Raw genomic sequence first — 20,958 nt, forward strand, 5'->3', positions numbered from 1 at the left:
AACCACCTATAGGGCAAAGCAACACAGAATTTGATTTCGCCCTCCCTCCTCTCGCCCTAAACTTTGCACGAAGCTAACTTGGAAACTGTTACGTTGCTCGGTGCTAAAAAAAATAATCCTGTCAAATAGTGAGATCAAGGCAATTCCTTAAAATGTAAATCATTCTAGACTCAATTTGCCTCGAGTTTACCCGTCTCTCCAAATCTTTTATTTCCGCAGGAGAGGAAGCCAGGCGCTGCTGTGAGACAGGACTGCTCCCGCAGATCTCCCCCCCCCTGCACGTTTTTGTTTGTTTGTTTTGCTTTGCTGGCGGGGCTGCTGCCGATTTCCTTGCCCCTTGCAGTGAGCCGAAGCGCCCTGCAGGCTGCAAAGTGCCCGTTGTTACAAAATGCGGGAGGCGGGGCCTTGCCTGTGCGTGACGTGGAGCGAACTTAATTCAAGCCCGCAGTCAAAAGCAGCTCCGTGCACCGGCGCCGCAGAGCGGAGCCAATGCATTCGCAGCAGCCAAACTAACTTCGGGCGCTTGCTCCCCCCCATCCCCACCCCTCGCCGCCTGTCACCTTCCCCGTTCGGCATCGGGAGCCTCGAGCCTGCTTGGAAAGGGGGGGAGTGTATGTCTGTGGGTCGAGGCGGAGGCGGGGATGCGATCCCCTTTTGCAACCTGACCTTCCCTTGGATTACAGCCAGAGAGCTTTTCACGCCGCTCCTCCTTGCTCTGGGTTTGCCTGCATGCTAAGGAAGGAGGAACCTTTGCGTGTGCTGCTGCTGCTGCTTTTTCTTCTCTGATCTGCCCCTCCCCTCCCCTCAGCTGCTTCCAGGGCTTGGCTGTGTATTTATTTATTGATTGATTTATTGGATCGCCGCCTTCTCTTTCTTTTTTCAATCGTCCTCTCCAACACAGAACGTCTCTTTGAAGGCTACTTGGGTGCAGGTGACACACCCTCGTCCTCCTCCCTCTCTCCCCCCACCCGCACCCCCGGCGCTTCATTCACTCCTCTTGTTAGTACAAGGGCAATAGCTGTAGATTATTGAATCTGCCAGGTTCTTCTTCTTCCTCTTCTCCTCTGAAGCTGCTGCTGCTGCTTGATCGCCGGTCGCGGAAGGCAAATGCCGGGGAAGGGAGCGAAGAAGAGAAGCTGTGTTGTCTTTGCAGCAAAGTGAGAAACGGAGAAGGCTGCAAAGCTGATCCGGCGGAGCAGACCAAGCCGAGGGAGAGACTTTCTGCTCCTCCTAAAAGAAAAGATAAGAGGAGAGGAGGGTGGGAAAAAAATAAATCCTTGGGATCTTGGTAGATCTTCCCGAAGATGTCATCTCAAGCAAAGTTCAAGAAAGACAAAGAGATCATAGCAGAATATGAAACTCAAGTAAAAGGTGAGTGGAAGCTGTACCTCTCTCTTTCTTTCTCTCTCTCACTCACTTTCACCCGGTTCCTTTTCCTCCCCTCCCCCAGTCTCCCTCCCCTCCTCCTTTCTCTCCTGCCACCCTCCCATTTTCATTGTTATAAATCTTATTATGCACCGCTAATCTTATTGTGAAAGCCCTTGCGTTGTCCGAGCAAGCCCTGGCTGCCGATGGCTCGCTTTTGTGGACGGCAGAGGTCGTGCGGTTGGGGGGTGGGAATCGCGGTGGGGGTAGTAAAAGCTGCATTGCAGTTGTGTGAATGGTGGCTTTTTAACAGTCTCGGTTCAGAGTAAGAGCCTCACTTAAAAAACAAAAAAAAAGTAAAAAAATCTTCACCACGGCGAGGTCTGGAGCCTTCTCGCGAAATCGCTTGATAAATGGTGCCGTCCTTCGATTAAAGCCCCATTTCGGTGTAGGCGGGGTCACCCATCTGTATATAACCGATATGTATGTGGCTGGCTAGATTTGCATTTGCATAGATGGAGTATGTAGGCGTCGATTTATATATGTGTGTGTGTGTGTATATCTCCCATATGTAGAATGATGCTTCTTGATGTGGTGCCTTTTCCACCACGTCAAATAGCATTTAAGACGAAAGGGTCTGCATTTCTTCATATGCCTGTGTCTTAAGCCTATCTTTTATTTATTTTTAAAAAACTACACAGAGCAACCCCCCCCCTTTCGTTGCCTTCCTTAGCTCTTAGGTTACACAACCCAGGGGAATGGGTAGGGCTGAGGACAAGCAATCTCAGCTGACCGGTGCTGGAGGCACTGCACAGGGAGGAAGGAAGCTTGGGTATCTCTTCTGCTTCCACACCAGTACCTATGGATGACACACCCTTGGATGAAGGTTTGGCTCTAATCTGGTGGGATCCGGCCTGTTGTTTTCTGCCACAGCCTCATCTCTCTCCTCTTGTCCATTAAGCAACACCCCGAAGTGCAACATAAAACCCACGCACCACATTGCATTCTTGGTTTTTATCAAGCATTTAGAAAAACAGAACTCTCTTCCTTCTCATTCATTGATAAAATCAAAGCCCATTAGCAGTATAAACGTGAAACATGGTGCGGACTTCACCCCACACATTGTAGTGTTTACTATGGGACTGACATGACATGAAGTAGCAGTGTTTACGTCTGTTTTGCTAATCCATGGATTACTGATGGACTGATGCTGAAAGGGCAAGTAGTCTGGTTAGCTTTGCATGTGCATGTTCAGTGCTGAATGGTGAGTAGTGCCAGCAAAAGATTTGGGGTGGGGGGGTTTGATGGCAAAGTTAATGGTGAGCTCTACCATCTGCACCAACCATTGGTGCTCCTCCTATGATTGTGACATAATGTCATAAGATGATATGTATGCTATTTATCAAGTAGTTCGATTTTGTTTTGTTTTTTTTGGAAGCCTACATTATATTGAGTGTGTGTGTAAGGACTTAATAAAGTACTAGAAAACAACTTTCAAGGTGGTGCGTGTCGATTACGTTTTTCGTTCTAGCCCATCCTTCAGTAAATGGTCATTGGGTGGCCTTTGAAAATATTAGTTTCATGCAGTATATGTTCACATAATAAAATAAAACTAAAATGTTTTTTTAAAAATCCGTAAATAAAATCATATGACACCTATAGGCATGGAGGTACCAAAGTAAAACCAAGAGAAGACTATCTGTGTAAGCACCACAGTCCTTGTAACAAATAGTTTTGGATGTTATCCAGCTAAGTCACACATGAAATAGACCCACCCAATCAAATGACTTAAGCGTATTGATTTCAGTGGCTCTAACACAGCAGATCCATACTCCGATTAACATTGGGTATCACCGTCTGTGATGGGAAGGTTGGCATTAGACTAGACCATTTTACAGATATTTGAGTCTCTAGGGCTGCAGTTTGATATCCCTTGCCAAAATAGACAGGATGAAATCTGGGAACTCTTGCATGTTGGTGGAAATTTTCCCATTAACTTCAATAGAGGCAAGATCTGACAGATTAAAATGAAAGAGAACATATTATCCCATATAATTGTTCTTGGATATCCTGTAGTAGTTCCTACAGGAAACTTCTTAATCTGCTGCTGTTGCCATAATGTTGTGTTTTAGTCAGCGGTTATTTCATTGTTAGTAGTTGAGTAGCTTGCAGTGTTCCTTCCTCTGTGTGTGTGTGTGTGTGTGTGAGAGAGAGAGAGAGTGAGAGAGAGAGAGAGAGAGAGACAGAGAGAGTTCTAAAAGGGCTACATAGCTTTAAGACTAGGGATAGCTATGGGGATCTGGTCTTTCCTCTGTTAAATACAGTTAAATTTTATATTGAGAAGAAATGCTTTCAGATTTATTTCCTCTTTCCAGAGCACACTTGGAAAGCTTCTGAATAAAAATAATCAGAATGCACACACTAAGCACAATATTAATTGAAGCACTGAATTAAAACCTGGGAACTCTTTTGAGCAGCAGAATTAAGACTGGTTGAGTCACCTTCAAGGTGAGTTCCACCCCATCATCTCCCAGATGCTTTTAAGCAGGAGAGGGGAACCTTTTCCACCCCAACTCTCTATGCCAGCCAGGGGCGTGGTCAGAGGCAGAAGGAGGAGGAGCAGCAGAGGTGATTATTACCTTTCCGGCTCCCAGCCATGCAACAGTCAGACGTGTCTATACCTCGCCCCCATGTCTCTACTCAGGCAACCAAAGTGTTATCAGAGTTAAAGGGCACATCCTAGCCTGCCAAAGTACTCAAGGCATGAGGGTAGCCAGGAATTATGTTGGAGGGGTGTCAGGTTTTATGTTTTTTTTTGGGGGGGGGGCACCTCAGTTACCGTATTTTTCTGTGTATAAGATGCTCCCATGTATAAGACACCCCCTATTTTGGGGGACTCCAAATTAAGAAAACACCCCTCAACATTACCCTTGTATAAGACGAGCTCCAATTTTAAACCTAATTTTTTGATGAAAAAACCTATACACAGAAAAATACGGTAGTTCTTTTGTATTGATTTACTTGATGGGGGGTTGGCAGCTGCCCCTCACTGTCCCCTCTTGGCTACATCCATGACTTGAGGGCATGGAGACAGCCTAGGGAAGGCTGGGGGGGCAGGCGGTATGGCTTGGGTAGAATCCTGAGAGCTGAATGAATTCCTGCGTTGCATGAGGTTGGATTAGATGACCCTTGGGATCCCTTCCAACTCTATCATTCTAGGAACGGAGAGATCTGGAGGGTCTTGTTTCTCCCCTGGCCCTAAGGCTCCCCATCCCTACTGCTTCTTGGATCATTGTCAGACCTTCTGAAAAGGGGTATTTTTGGGACTGGGAATTGATCTTTGGTCTCGTGTATCTGTTTGTTGTATTCGGCATTTTCGGTCTTAAGTGCTTCGCTTTGAACAGTGATGCAACTGTCACAACACATGCTGCTGTATGCTAATTGTCAGCCGTTTGTGTATAATTTGGGCAATTTTCATATTATCGTGCCCTGGATTTAAATAGTTGCAGTGCATACTAACTCGGGGCTGGTGCTCTGCCGTAAAGCTGGCTCTTGATCTAAATAGCCACTCCCAGTTGAAGACGAGCCAGTTGGCAACCAGAGGGGAGTGCTTAACAGTGGTGTTCCCAGGGTACATGAGGCAGGACTTGCTAACTGTGATGGCAACTTGCTACTTGAGTCAGGATCACATGATCTACATGGATGGCATTTTGCTGGTGGGCCTGATGTGAGGGCTTCAGTTCCTGCAGTAAGTTGTCCTAAATCAGAGGTGGCTAACCTCAGAAGTTGTTAGGAGTCCCAGCCAGTGGGCTGGGATGATGGGTGCTGTAGTCCAGCAACGTCTAGAGGACCACAGTTGAGCTATACCTGTCCTACGTTATACAGCATTTGCTATCACCCATGGCAAGTTTTGGACATCTCCTGCTCTATATACCAGTGGGTCTGTAATATGGTTCACAGAATGTGGCCTCATCCCTTATCCTTCAACCTTTTATTGCTATGGACTGCTCCAAAAGTCTTTCCGATGTTCACTCATTTTGATCATCCAAGACTTCTCTTTCTTATTTCCTCTCCCAGATAAAAGAATGCATTTCTGCTGTTGGGTTATTGCACTGGGTCTTTTTATTTACTTAGTGTGTCTCTCGTCTTTGGTATCTGAGCCGGCGTTCAGATGACAAGAAAGCCCAAGCATTTTGCTAAGAGAGCTGACTTGGCAGAGTATTTAATTCTTGAACTGAACATAAGAAGATGCCTGCAAGATTAGATCAATGATCCAACCGTTTCCAACAGTGGTTTCCAACAGTGGTCAACGAGATGTCTCTGGAAAGCCCACAAGCAGGATGTGAAGGTGGGAGGGGCTGTGGAACAGCTGAAGTATTTTGTGGCAGGTCCCAAAGATTTTACATGCTTTTGGAATGTGAGAAAAAGGGGCTTCTGTATCTTAAGTTGCTTGTCTGGAAGGAGAAGGTTTCTGACAAGTGTGAGAAAATGTTAACTAGATGCCGTCACCTGTAGCACTTGGATTCCCTATTGTGGCTGCTGTTGGTTTGTGAATAACTTTGCTTTATTTTTGTAGTGTTAGTAGAATCTGCCACGTCCAGCTGTTCATCCTAGGGTAATGGGCAGTACAGGTGATATGCTTTGGGGGGAGGCTTGCTGAGAGGGGCTGAATTCTACATGTGCCTTCTACTGTTTTGTGGCCTTTGGTTTCATTGTGACTAGTGGCTGGAGGTAGGGGGAAGGCAGGTGATAATTTACTTATTTACAAGCCACTTTCAGAGTTAACCCTCCCAAGCTGACTCACAACATTTTAAGATAACATTTCACTATGAAATATTGTAATCCATAAAACTGCCATCTGAAAATATTATGATAGCAGCAGAAAATTGTTTATATCATTAAATATCAGTTTCAGTATAAACAAGGGCATTATTTTTTTCAAGGCAGCCATTGAATACAGAACATTAAAATGTCAGTTAAAAGCAGTTGGAGGTGGATTTCAAAGTCCATTTTAAAATTTGTCAGTGTGGGGGCACTGTAAAGCTCCATAAAGAGTGTGGATCATGGTGACCAGGCTGTGAGTCCTGGAATACCTGCTCTGTGCCTTGCAGGCCATTTCCCCCCTGGCCTGGGAGGGCAGAGCCCTGACTGACTGCAGCTGCAAAAGCTGAGGCTGTTGAAGAGAATTTTGGACTGAGGTATTGGTTGGGGATTTTTGTTGGGGGAGGTTGTTGCTGTTCATTTTTTGTATATTTATTTTGGATTTTAAGGTTTGTGTAGAAGTGGTTCAGTTTGATTGTTTGCTTTTTGATGTCTTGCTTTTTGTTTATGTCTGCTTTTCTGTGTTTGCAGTAATGTAGTTTTTAATATGTGGTTTGTCCACTTTGTATGCTGCCTTTCCAAAGCCAAAACCATGCTCAATTAAAATGATTGATTGAGTGAATCATTTCAAGGAATAGGGACTCCTTGCCACTGAGGCCACCTGGGTATAGTGACAAAGTGAAACACAGGCTGGAATTCCAGGCTGATCTTTCAGAAGGAGTGCAATCCTCTCCAGAACAGGATGACTACCTAATTCCGGGACATGAGAACCACCATCCACAGCATCTCTATCTTACTGAGATTCAGCTTCAGATTATTGGCTCTCAGCCAAGCTAGTACTGCTTCCAGACATTCAACAAGCACTTGCACAGCATTTATGGATAGTTGCCTTGGACTGAATTCTAGGAAAGGTATGCTAGTATCGAAACAACTGCCAATTAACTCCTAAATAGGTGGCTCATAGTTTGGGATAAGTACAGGTTGTTTTACATGTTACAAAACGGTCACATGGAAGGCATGTGCAGATATTGGTGTATTACCTACATGTCATTGTGTCTTATGACCCTGCATGGGTGTGTGTGAGCTTACTGCATGCTGTGGTATGAGCTGGGCAAAGTATATTGTGGTTTGTACTAGGTAAAGACAAATTTCTGCATGAAGTTGTTCTAGGAATTTATAACATGGAGCAATGGTTCCTTAGTGTCAACATGCTCTCCAGTCTTGTACTTTGGGAAAGTAGTGTCTGTTGCACATACATGTGAGGGAACCTTTAAGCTGTGACGATGGGTGATTTCAGTTCACAGCTGCTGTTACTGTGCTGATCATTATTTTTGCAATGGGGATTGGCACCCTGTGGCAATTGTGCATTGTTCTAGCTATGTCATAAAGCAGAACTTGCTGCATGAATTGAGACCATGAGGATTCAATGGGTTTCTTCAGTCCTGGCTGCTACTGATGTAGATCAAGAGCAGAGAATCCACGTAGCATAGTCTGCTGTTTGAATTCGGTCCTTCATAATATGGTTGGGGTGAGAGAAACTTCCCTTGAAGATGTCAGGATGCAAATAGTCTAAACTAGCTATAGTCTAAACTTCGTTAAACTGTACACGTGCCTCTATCACAAGGTGCCTTGTTTGCCCACACACCCATTCTTTGTTGTTGTTGTTGTTGTTGTTGTTGTTGTTGTTGTGTGGGTGACATTCAGTTTTGGTTACAGCTATACCATACATTTTAATTATTCTAATGGCACTTTTAACAGTCATAAAAATCCTGGAAACTGTAGTTCGTGTTTGTTTATTTTTAAAACCAAGTTATTTAAGTTTTTCATGCAAACAAGTCTAACACTAACAAAAAATAGTCAAGGTACAAAAATATAGGCTGCATGCATTTCCCATTGCATGATAATAAGCTTGTGTGTAGAATATGTATATTCACAATTGTTTTTCCATCCTAACAAGTCTTTCCAGATTTCACCATTTGTCTGTGGTGTCTTTGTTGTTGTCATCAGGTCTTGTGTCCATCTTATAAATCCATGCCATTGGATGGCGAAATCATCGTTGTTTAAGGGTGCTGGGAGTTATAGCTCTGTAAGGTCAGCACCCTGAACAAACTACAGTTCCTAAGATTCTTGGTGTGTGTGTGTGTGTGTGTGTGTGTGTGTGTGTGTGTTTGTGTGCCACAATCATTCAAGTGGTATAAGAGTGCTTTAGATGCATGATGCGGATGTAACCTTTCTTGCATGGAGGTGGATGTAGATTAACGCAGAAGGGAACCAGCCTCAGTCCAGTGGACTAGATTAGTAGATGATCAGATTCTCACCTGCTGTGTGATTCTAAGCCTGTAAGCATAAAATAGCTAATTGCTCTGTTCCTAATGCTCACAAGGTGGCTTTTAAGATGAAGTGAAATGTAACGGCGCCTGGAAATTGTCAAAGAAATAGTTTGGGGAGGATTGTTTGTGTAATGGCTTTTGATCATGGTGTTATAAAACTCTGCACCAAATTACAGAGTAGCTGATTATTCCAGGCAGTGAGCAATCCAGCATCGAAAACGAAGACCTGGAAAGGAAAGCTTTTAATTGTTCCTTCCTGAAAAGGGCATGCTTTGCGCTTATTTACCTCTTTGCATCAACACAAGATGATATATGTTGCATTAATGAAATGTATAAGCTAATGATAACTTAATGCTGAGGGCCAGGAATGGTCTGTGCATCTAAAATTGCAAGGTGCTTTACCAGGTCAGCTACTGGGAGCTCAGAGAAAGAAGCTTAATTTGGAGATGGCAGGGTTGAGGTTGCCCTTACAATTGCTGATTGGCGGCGAGCCACTATTAAATTGAAGAAGTTGGGAAAGCACTGGAGTATGAGGCTGGGAACATGAGCCAAATGGGAGCCATGGGTCAAGAACTCGAAGAACCAGAGCCAATAGAGGCTGAAATTTAGGATTAATGGGGGCTGAGTGGTGGTGGCTGAAAGCATAAGTGGCATTGCTTGTTCACTTGCCTTCCCCTGCAAGATCAGGCCACCCCAAAATGGATGTGACATTTGCACTGAGGGTTCCTGCCATCTTCTTAATGTGTAGTTCTTTGTAAAGCCTGGAATTGTCACCTGATTGAAGGAATTGCAATTGGTTGACCAGCAGAGGCATACCCAGGGGCAGGCAAAACTGGCCCTCGCTTGCAGTGTAGGCCCATGGGTGAGGGCGCAAAAATCACCTATCAGGCGTTGGAGTCTTCGTGCAACACCTGGAGCGTCCCCTTGGCTCAACACTAGAGCACCTGCTTTGCCAGCAGAAGGAAATCTGCCAGGATCTCCAGCAGGAAAAGGTGTTGGGATGGAAAGGGGTCCTTGAAGCAGCTTCCAGGCAGAGAGCAACATGGGCACCCCATCCAACCCTGGTGCGTTCCTCTTGTCCAGGCAACCTCATCTGCTTCTCAGTTGTTGTTTTTGTGGGCTTGGTCAGTGTAGACAATACTGGGCAAGATGGACCAATGGTCTGACTCAATATAAGGCAGCTTCCTAGGTTTTACATTTACTCCTGAATGTGGCTACATAACTTGGTTCTGAAGCAAGAAGCCTTTTTTTTTTTTTTTTTAAAGATGACTTACAGATGTAGACCAACATTAGAATGGTCATTTCTGTATGTGAAAGAAGGTGAGATATCTTTAAAGGCGGCACTTGCAGTTTGTGATTTTGAAAATAAGTACTTCTGTCAGTTATGAAGCAATTTTTTAAAAGTTTATTAGAATCTATGGGGAAAGTGTCCCCTAAATACTGTTTTGCAATCTGTTAGACTCATATTAATTTCAAATGTTTCAGTCCTACTAGTTTTGGCTTCAGCCAGCTGGAAACAGTGGAATGGAATGGAGCAGGGGCTGTAGGCCGAGGTGTGATAAGACAGAACTAGGCCTAGAATAAAATGAGGTCAGATATTAAATAATGGACATGATATGGGGTGCCAAGTTGGACAGCATCTTTGGACAGCAGCAGTGTTGTAATGGCAGCAGTTCTCTTTTCTGTGTTTTCTGTATGGTTTCTTTCCTCTGAAGGCCTAAACTAAAAATAATAATTTTGCCAAAACATGACAGCATTATAATCTCTAGTAAATCCTACAAATGCCAGCTCAAGTCTGGGACTCAAACCATCTGGTTCATAGGTGGCGTTCTGTGCTGCAGTTGGAACAGTTTAGGCCAGTTGTGGTTCTGTATTTCTTCTGCTGGCTGCTGTAGTTCATAACAGATCGATAGGTGGGATATAAATATGAACATATTTTTCAAGGCAGTTAGTTTTTTGGGGAAAAGCCTTCTCCTTGCAATCTTGAACATTCAGGAAAGGGGTTGAAAAACCTTTAGTTAACAGCCCTCTTGCCTTTTGAAGTTCTGACAGCAGTGATGGCAGCCTTCCAACCCCATGGTCTAAAATTGGTAACACACACACACACACACACACACACACACACACACACTGCATTATACTTCCCAGCCCTTGTTTCAAATTACTGCTTTAGCCAAAAGCTCTTTGAAAGCCAGTGTGAGTGGTGTTATGGTGTCTTTTTGACTGTACCAGATTGTATCTCTAAATTGGGTGTTTCCCTTAAAAACTTGTCATCTTAAACTCCTCAGGGGCCATAGCTCAGTAGTAGAGCATCACTTTCGTATGCAGAGTGTCCCAGGTTCCATCCTCAGCATCGTAGGGCTGGGATAGAATCCTGCGTGAAGAGCTGCTCTTGGTATCAACAACACTGAGCTAGATAGGTTTGACTCAGTATAAAGCAGCTTCCTATGTTCACCTCTATGTTAAAAGATAAAGGGTTGTTTGAAGATAATTCTGAAGATTTGTATCTAGCACATTTTTTATGAGGAGTGAGATGCTGGGGCTCATATCTTGATAAAAGTGCTATGGATACCAGCACAAAATGGTTACCATGGGCAGCAAAAAACGTGGAGGTACTGTCACACACAAAAATAACTCTCTATACATATCATGCTTAGGTCTCAGTTACAGACTCTCTAAAAAGAATGACTCCTCCAAAATGAGGTAGGCTAGTAAGGAGGAAGGGAGGGGAGAGAAATCTAATAGAAACAGCATGTTGGCAGTAGAACAGCTAACATATGAAAATGATAATGAGAGAAAATTGAAGAGGCATGTCCCCCTGTACTAGGGATGGGGCTCAACATCTGAGCAGAAGGCTGCAATGTTTTGCAGAATGCTAGATAAAAATGAGAGGTTTGGTAAACAGAAGTTTGCACATTATTTCCAGGAGAGAAATATGCCTGGCTGGCTTGAGATAAAGGCAATGTAGATGAGAGGTACCTGCCCCAAAAGGAGAAATCTAGTACAGAGTAGGTGACAGCCAGCATGCATACATTCAAAAACATGCACACATTTTATTACAGTGGAAGGCTCCAAGGCATTCAATAGGCTCTGACAAATATTATGGCTATATTAAATGGCGGTTTTCTGATCCATTGTATCAGGAGCTATAAAGAAGGGAGCTCAAGTGTGAATCTGTGCTCTGTAATCCATTAACCATCAAGTGATAAACTAGACTATAAACAGAAAACCCCCACAGAGCGAGTGAAGGCACACTTAGTGCAGCCAGATCCAAACATGAAAAGATACCATTATGAAACAGATGTGGAACATTCTCTGGGGTATTCTGTGAGAGTCCTTTAGCTTTCTCTCCTCCCCAGTTTTTTCTTTTAACAAGGACATCTGCAAACCCTCAAGTGTGTTACCTGAATACAGAACGTACACTGAAAATGTACACACATTCCTGTTTTTCTAGAAAATGGGGTGCCGGAACTCTCCATGAATGCCTCCCTTGTTCTCTGATAATGGCAATGGTGCCCACCTGAGAGGTGCCAGAACAGAATTCTGTTGAGTTCTGGCTGGGAAAAAAGCTACACACACACAGTCAGTACTCAAAGGAGTTCAACTCTTTCTTGTGTAGCACATTGCCTAAATTCAGCTGAGGTTCTCCCACAATAAACAATGGGAAATCCTTACCTTCCAACTGCTGGTATGTCAAATTAGAAGTCTTTAGCAAATACTGCTTGCCTCCAGTTTCAGGAAACAGCATTTGATTTCTGTAGGTTGGGTACTCCTTCCCCTGATCCCATCTTGAATCCAAGATGGCTAACCACAGTAAGAATATGGAAGAGGAGGCCAAAGGTTGTTAAAATGTTCTCTTAGCAGGGTTGGAAGGGGATGGATAGCAGAAAATGAAAGGACAGTCTCCCCTAACCGCTTCTCAATGATCAAAATCTGCAAGAGAGACTTTGAGAAGAACAAAATTGATTCGACCAAAATTTTGTGAAATTATCCCAGTAATTTGAGGACAGATGCTTTCATGAAAAGCCCCCAGATTCTGTTTCTTTGAATGGTTTCACTCATTCGTCGGCAAATTTACTTGGGCTGGGCAAAACCACTGAGTCTAAACCTTGCCGATCAGAAGGTCGGCGGTTCAAATCCCCGCGACAGGGTGAGCTCCCGTTGCTCTGTCCCAGCTCCTGCCAACCTAGCTGTTCGAAAGCACACCAAAAAGTGCAAGTAGATAACTAGGTACCACTCCAGCGGGAAGGTAAATGGCGTTTCTGTGCACTGCTTTGGTTTCGGTGTTCTGTTGCGCCAGAAGCGGCTTAGTCACGCTGGCCACATGACCCGGAAAAACTGTCTGCGGACAAATGCCGGCTCCCTCGGCCTGTAAAGCGAGATGAGCGCCGCAACTCCAGTCGTCTGCGACTGGACTTAACTGTCAGGTGTCCTTTACCTTTACCTTTTTAGGGCTGGGCAAATCTGTCACTTAGGGTTTCTTTCTTTCTCATTTTTCCAATTTTGAGTTGAGTTCTCCACATTTCCACAACAGTTTATGAATTGTTTTTTTGAAGTCCTCATAAAAATTGACCAGCATTTTAGTGTGAGTTTCTGTTAATATACATTTTCATATGTAGTTTTGCCTTATGTACATATTTCTGCAAATCATATTTCTATAATATTTATATTTTCCAAACTGTTTATTTGTGTGCATGTTCACTAACATACAGTATGCAGCTGTATATGCATTTACCTTAGTACGCATTGCTTGTTCTAGAGAACTGCATTGCATAATTTGGAGAAGTCTGCAGTTTGAAGGGTCACGGTGCTTTGCAAAGAGCGAACTGGGTAGATTTGCCTTTAGATACTATCTGAACCCAATCTTTCGCTCCCATCCCTCCTTGGCAGTTAGTCACGTAATGTTGGAACCCAGTGAGACTTGCTTCTGATTAATAACAAACCCATGTATGTCTAATCTCTGTTTCTCCCCTACCTGCCGTACCACCAAAAAACATGGGACACCTTTTAAACATTTGGACGTGCATTCAAATAAAACATCTTTGGAATTTTTGTAAGACATGCTCATCAAAAAGGAAGGGAAAAAAGAAAGAAATCCATCTGTGAAAACATATTTCTTAGTAGTTGAGGTTTAAAAATAACTGTACTGCAACTCTTGGAAAAAATGAGCTGCTCTAGGGGTCCTGTGCCCACTCTGGCTGTTCTCATTTGCACCTCTCCTGCAGATATTCATTCAGCTGATGCCCACCCTAGCAGTAGCCCCCAGTGTGTGACGAAGGAGGCAGACATTTTTATGGTGGCAGGCATTTTTAATTTTCTAAAATTAAAAAATGACCTCAGAACAGGCTTTGTTTGTTTGTGGAAAAATGAAATTTTGGGACTTGGATCCCTTCCCCCAAAAGAATTTTGTGTCTCCATCAAAAAGAAGAAGCAGGCAATTTTCAATATAGATGAAACTTCTCAAAAATATCATTGTCTGCATGTACTTTTGTAAACATTTGTCCATTTGGCATAGCCCTGGAGTGAGCTTGCCATTTTGTGTACTCAAGTGCTAACGTTCAAACCCTGACCGATCTCCAACTCTCCTCATTCATTAGAAAAGTCGCAGACAGTGAAACACAGCCTCCTTTCAGAGGTGGACAGTGCAGCCACATCATTACTTCTGATGGCTTTAATGGGATTTATGTAGTTCCACTATTAAACACCCACTAAAGCCATTATCCAGGAACTTCTCCCAGGCCGACTAAAGCATTTCTAAGAGAGCTGATATGTAAGAAAGAAAAGAGCACAACTTCTGTCTATTTTTTTAGATGGACCAGGGTGCTTGTCTTTGGTGGGTTTGTGAAGAATAGTTGTGAAGTTTATTTAGTTGCTTGCACTCTGAATAAGAAGAATGGAGCTTGAGTATCAGGGAGCTCAGTTTTTCATGCCACACTGTGCTAAAAGGACTAGAAAGGAGCAAGAACCGGTGTGTTCATGTGGTCCAAATAAGTCATAGTTTGAGTTACCATTATATGTGAACGAGGCCAGTGTAAGTGAGAACACATTGGTCTATTCGGTATGGTTTATGGCAGTTCTTACAAAATCTGGTGGTCTAAATCTTTTAGATTACCGTAGTGATTTTCTTAATTGTGTCCATTCATGAGAGGATAGAGTTTTATGAACAGCCCCATGCACCTTTGGACCATGCTTAGGGAGTATAGTCCAACCCTAGATGTTATAAATTTGCAAAACAGGCTGGAATATAGAAGAAATGAAACTGTAGTAGCACAAAAGTAGACTAGATGGGACCAGTTACTTTGGGGGTTCAGTTTTTGCTGATGCAAAAGTGCTAGGGAGGCATTATGAACTATGTTTTATGAACACTGGGGGGGACGGATGGACAGGGAGGATAAGGATACTAACTCTTCCCCCTTAGTTGTTGCCCCCCCCAGCTCATGGCGGGTGACCTTGTGGTGTGTTTCTGTATCTGCAGAATCTCCCTGTGCCTTATCACCCTGATTTTTCCAGGGTTCTAAAATGCCCATGGGGTTTTTATGGATACAACCTGATACAAGTCAGTCTCCACAAGAAGGCCAATGGGCTCCCCATCCCCATCGCTCTCCTTTGCATGTTATCTGAACACTGGATTGCAATACCTGTAAATAGATGCACTAAAATAAATGCTAATGAGAATAAGTGGGGTAGAACATTTTCACTACTGCATTTTTCTGTGGAAAAGGATCCTTATGTGAAAAAGCATTGCTTTATCACAAAATTAATCCGTAGGATCACGAGTGGATATGGTACCAGATTGGGCAGTTTCAAAGTTATAATTAACTTTGTTTTCAGGTGACCTATTCCTTGGAAGCATATAAATGCATAACTATTTGGGCGTGTTAAAATCAGTATATTAACAATTTAGTGCCATTTTCTCTTGTATTTAATTTATATAAAGGAACTGCATGCTGTTGAATTGTAAATATTTTAGGATCACAATTATTTAAGTAAAAACAAAATTAAACTACATTAAAACTACCATATATGAATAAATGCTGTTGGTTGAGTAGGCTTGTATAGGACTGGGCATTTCATATGTTCTGCTGATTTCCCCCCCCATAACTGAATATTTCATTTCATATACTTTGGGCAATTAGAGAAAACTGAGATGTTTATACAGCTTGTAAAAATAACATTGGATAATTCTTTCAATTTTTTCCACTAAGTTAAATCAACATGCTAAATTGGACCCCAATCAATTTAGGCCACTGAATAATTTTCTACAAAACACACATCATTTCAGTGGTGAAGGGATTGGAACTTATTTAATGTAGGCAAATTAAAGTTCATTCCAAAAGACATGGTAGATACTTGAATATCTAGCTCTTAAAAATAAGCTTTCAGACACAATACTTTGGTCTGCCATCCTACAACACTTACTTGGGAGTAAGCACCACTGACTTTTATGGGTTTGCCTTGTTTGTGTCATACATATGATTGTGTTGTTTTGTCTTGCCAGAACAATAAGTGTATATTATCAGATCTCTAAAACTTGGCTGAGTTAATATGCTTTAATGGTAGAAAGGCAATTGTTTTTGATACAGCCTTATAAATATAGCAGGGAAATATGTTCTCTGGTGGTTAGGTAGTGGTTTTTTTGTTTGGTTTTGCTTTTGGCTAAATCTTTCATTAACTGTTGCAAATGCTAGTTTGGTGTTCATCTTGTGGCAACCTCTATATTAGACTGCAAAATATACCCATAATCACATTTCCTCTTTTGCTTTTTTATCAACAATAGCTGTAAAAGGCCTTTTCTTCTACTAGTGCATTTGAGAGGACCATGAAAATAGTTGTGAATGGAGCACTAGACGCTTCAAGCTTGAGTCTTGTGTGGCATGGAAATGTCTTCATAATTGCTCTATGAAATGGGATAAAATTAAGACAAAGTAGTGAGGATCATATCATGAATGTGACTTCTAGAAAAACACGGCATGTAAAAATTTTTCTTGGAGCATAGCTGCATTCTGAGCAGAGATTACCTCTTATGCACTTTGCTATGCTAGTACAGTATTAAAAATCCCCAGTGATGCTGGAATCTGTTTCCCCATGGAGATAAAAGCATGCCTAGGATTAAGGATGCTTTAAAAAACATGGTAAACTGTGGAGTTGCTGAACTGCAGTCTCAGAAATTCTCCTTCAGTTCTCTTGGCGTGTTCTTCTCCATGTCTGTTGCCTGCCTCTTCATCCATGCTTGCTGCTACAGGGCAGAAGATAAATTTTGCTTCCCTTAGCAGCCCAGGAGGGCATCTTGGCCAATAGAAGAACCAGGAGAGAAATGGAACCGGAGATGTGTGCTGTTAATGACTTGGGATGATGCTCTAGCAATCCTCACAAAAGTTGCTTAGTGCAAGTGAGGTCCAACTCCCTGACTTCAGCATTCTAAGGTTATAATGGAGAAACTGCAGTCTTTACTCTCTCGACATGCTCAGAATCTTGGCTTTAAGTGTTTGGAAGGCAGATTTGTCATATGGAGGTAATGGTAAATCTTTTCAGTCTTTTTCTTACGTTCCTAAACAGAGCCCTCCTTATGAAATTCTTCATTTAGGGATTCCATACTTGTTAACTGGTTACATTTATATTCTCCCTTTCCATTTAAAAATGTTGCAGGTGGTTATTTTCATAGCATTTTTGGAATCAGTGGAAACCTCTTCATTCTTGAAAACTTTTGTGCTAGATTGGTAAATGCTTATTACAGATGCTGTTTTAAAATTGTTCTATTCTGGGGTGGGTTTAATTTTTATTTTTGCTTTGAGCGATCTCTCCTGTCCTCCCTTCATTTATTACAAGATGTTTTGAGGATTGCTGTGAATTAACAGGAATTTAACACAACTGAACAACACTGCCTTTATTTGTTCATTAGGACAGTGTGATAGATTCTGAGTGAGATAGTAAAGGCAGACTTTTCCTCTTGGGTGTTGGTTGATATGTAACTATTATACCTTTTTTCATTGTGACTTTGCATGAACAGCACTGGCACTTAGCACCTGTTTAGAGAACAGACGGACGTAGATAAAAAGGGACTACAGGTGGAATAATTTTGCTTCCATTGAGAGTAATTGAAGCGGCACAAGGACTTTCAGCTGGTGTGTGTTTGTAAGCATAGAGTTTCTTCAGTTGTGGCTGACAGACTACTTGACTCTTTAGTTCAGAGTTCTGAGGTAGTTGCACCTGCCTTCTTCCTGCAGAATATATATGAACTGTGGGCATTGGTTTGGAATTGGCCTTGCCACATGAAATCCTGATTCTTCTCCAGTGCCGAGCTCTGAGGTCTGCACATGATGGGAAAGGCACAAGATTGATGGCCAAACTAGTGTTCAGTTTGCTGGCATGCTCTATTTCTGTTCAAATAGCAAAGCTGGAGGAAACACACTGGTTGAAGAACTGACCGTTGACCCCTTTTTCATAATTTACATCATGGTGTGAAATCAGAATCCTGAATCTTAAGCACGGATAACTGTGATGGATGTCTCTGGAATTGGTTTATACCCTAGGGGTTTATATGTGATGACAGTTTTCATCCTTTACTCTTTCTGTAAGCATGCATTATTATGGTACTTGATTCAAATGTGGTCCACTCTGGATGAGGATATTTGACACATGGATTGAGGAGGCTTAATACAGTATACAGAATGAAGCACTAGCCAGGAGGCCAGGAGCAAGAGTTGCACTTTTTGCTATTCATAATACAGATTAATTGATCCTCCCTAATGGAAACAAATTGAATCTATCATAGGTGCTTCCTGTTAAGCTAACATCCAGAACAATTTCTGCATATAGGCCAGTAGAGTTCAACTAAGTCAGCAGGTTCTTGGAAAACTCTGCCTGTCAGAATCCACTTAATCTTTTGGGTTAGCGGATGACTGGATGGCAATTCTTTCATCCGGCAGTTGGAAGGCACTGGATATCATGGTTGGCATCATACAAAAAGCAACCAAAAATTGTACTTGTGCCTGTATGCATGCAAGACTGAACTGCAGGAGCAGTGTGTGTGTGTGTGTGTGTGTGTGTGTGTGTGTGTTGAAATGTTTTTATTGCTGAACCATTTGTCTTTAGGTTAAGGTTATCAGAAGGAAGAAAGGAAGGTCTCCTAAGCTAAATACTTAAGGTGTACTCCTACCTGACCTCCACAAACAGCAGGGCCATTGCACCTTGACTGGAGGTATGCACACAGCAGCACATCCCGCTCCCTTCTCTTGCAATTTCAACTCTTGTGTTGGGTGCCATGGTCCTTCACAGGCACTACATGGCAGCCAGAGCATTAATTCTAAGACCACCCCTTCCTTGTGTCAAAGCCTTTACCCATCACTGCTATTTTAGCAGTGTGGTTTATGATCGTGACTAGAAACAGTTTCTTAAAATTATTTCTTAATTTGTGTGACTGCATCAGATATAGCACTATAGTGCTTTAAAAATATAAGGAAAAGCGTTTTAATGCTTATGGAGAATATATAATGTATGTATGTTTGTTTGTTTGTTATTGTTTTAAAGCAGGCTTCCTCAACCTTGGCCCTCCAGATATTTTGAGACTACAATTCCCATCATCCCTGACAACTGGTCCTGCTAGCAAGGGATCATGGGAGTTGTAGGCCAAAAACATCTGGAGGGCCGAGGTTGAGGAAGCCTGTTTTAAAGGAAGATATAGTCGGTGACCTCTGTAACTGCCATGAGGCCTTATGATGTTATGAGCCTGTTTAGCAGTGGTTGCTAGGTGACAGGTTTTGCAGAGATGGAGATTCACAGTACTAGGAGGTTGTAAAGCCTTGTGAGGGAATTGGTGGCAGCAAAGGAATTAAAAATGTGGTTAAGTGAGGCTGAGGGACTGGGATCCCTGGCATTGTGGCAACAGAAGTAGGAGCTCTCCACACAGCTAATTAAAAATAAACAAATGGGGTTATAAAATGGTGCCCACAGCCAAGGTTGTAACGACTATGATAGGTTTTTCTGCCCCATGTGTCACTTTGCATGTCAAAACTGACCCTTGGAAAAAGATGGAAGAGTGGTGCTAAGAATTTCTGCACCTGTTCTGCTCTTCTGTTTGTTGAGCTTTCTTCCTGATTTGCTTGCACCAAGCTCGTGCATCTTCCTGTCAATTGTTAGCCCACACTTTTCAGTGTAGATCTCCATCACCTTTTTAACTGTTAAAAGTTAGGTACTTAGAAAGCAGACTTGTTTCTGAGTGCTTGAATTGCACAAACCTAAAATTGCAGTATACACTTGAATCCCTCCCACAAAACTGTGACGGTCTGGAGGCACCTTTCTGTGGACTGATAGGATGGGAAGAGCCACAGAGAACATACAATGACAGGGAACATGACAATAGTTGGATGACGATATTCTGTGGATACCGTGTAAACTGAGTGAAGGAAGCATGGTAATTCTACACCAGACACCTAATATGGAAGCACTTTGTATTGCAATTTGTTCGTTGTATTGAAATTTGTATTCTATAGAATTCAAATTGCAATACAATAACACACAATATAAGACATAAAAAGTAAAAATTGTATAGCATCTAGCACAGTGCATTGCAGCTGCTTCAACAGCAGAAAAATGATTAAGAGATCCAACAAGATCAGCAACAATTTGTAAATGTTCTATGGGTAGGGGGAATAGTTTAGGAATCACTACTCTAGCCCCTTTCCTAAATACTATTGCTTTGCACAGGTGAAGTTTTGTAAACAGTAGCTTCCTACAGCCTGATCTGTATAAGAACTGCATTTGTGAGAACGGCCTTGTGAGGAGCCTCTCAAATCCAGGTCTTTATTGTAAAGAAGCAAAAGGTCGAAGCAAAGGTGGCTTCTGCAATCTGTTCAGTTATACACACTGCAGGGATAAGCCCTTGATAACAGGGGTAGAAGCTCCCATCTCACAATAGTTTATTTTCTGCAGAGAAAATGGAGGAAAGAATGACAGACAAACATGATTAAGCCAGTGTATTTGCCATTATGGCTGCACATACCCCAACCATGACTGGCTTGAGGGCCCTTTGAGAGTAAGGAACCAGAACAAAGTGTGGTATATAATGGTTGGGACAGAGGCTTAGATTGGAAGGCTTTTTGTCTTGTGCTCTTGTTTATTTATGTTCCACCTGTTGTTGAATTTCTGGTGAAACAGAAACCTTCTGCAAAGAACAAGAGGGTGATCAAAGAAAGTCTACATTTGAAAAGAGGAATGGATATGTTCCTAAATGTAATGAAAGCCCTTTCAGACATTCTCTGTAGTACACAAAGTGCTGGCTGTGGGAGTGTGTGGTGCTAGATCTACAGTGTTGATGACATCATTTTGTGCTCCCATGTTGGCCTGTGATTGACCGATTCTGAAGTGGATTCAGTTCTTGCATAAAGGGTTTCTACTATGGGAATGGTGATTCTGATAAGTGAGGCTTCTCATTCCTATTCACCTG

The 20,958-nt window shown here is 42.5% G+C and overlaps 1 protein-coding gene across 3 annotated transcripts in view; it reads left to right on the forward strand.

Moving 5' to 3' along the window:
- Positions 1 to 444: 444 nt before the first annotated feature.
- The window catches only part of SRGAP3 (SLIT-ROBO Rho GTPase activating protein 3), a 187,295-nt gene continuing 166,781 nt past the window's right edge, over positions 445 to 20,958 (forward strand). Inside the window, exon 1 of one of the 3 annotated variants that reach the window (XM_080995652.1) lies at positions 445 to 1,371. In XM_080995652.1, the coding sequence (XP_080851778.1) occupies positions 1,305 to 1,371 (67 nt within the window). In that variant the 5' untranslated portion in view covers positions 445 to 1,304. The remainder of the gene's footprint in view (positions 1,372 to 20,958) is intronic. The other 2 variants (XM_080995650.1, XM_080995651.1) reach the window with 2 other exon arrangements.

This window comes from Podarcis pityusensis, assembly GCF_964106645.2.
Source record: "Podarcis pityusensis genome assembly, chromosome: 2".
Classification (NCBI taxonomy): Eukaryota; Metazoa; Chordata; class Lepidosauria; order Squamata; family Lacertidae; genus Podarcis; species Podarcis pityusensis.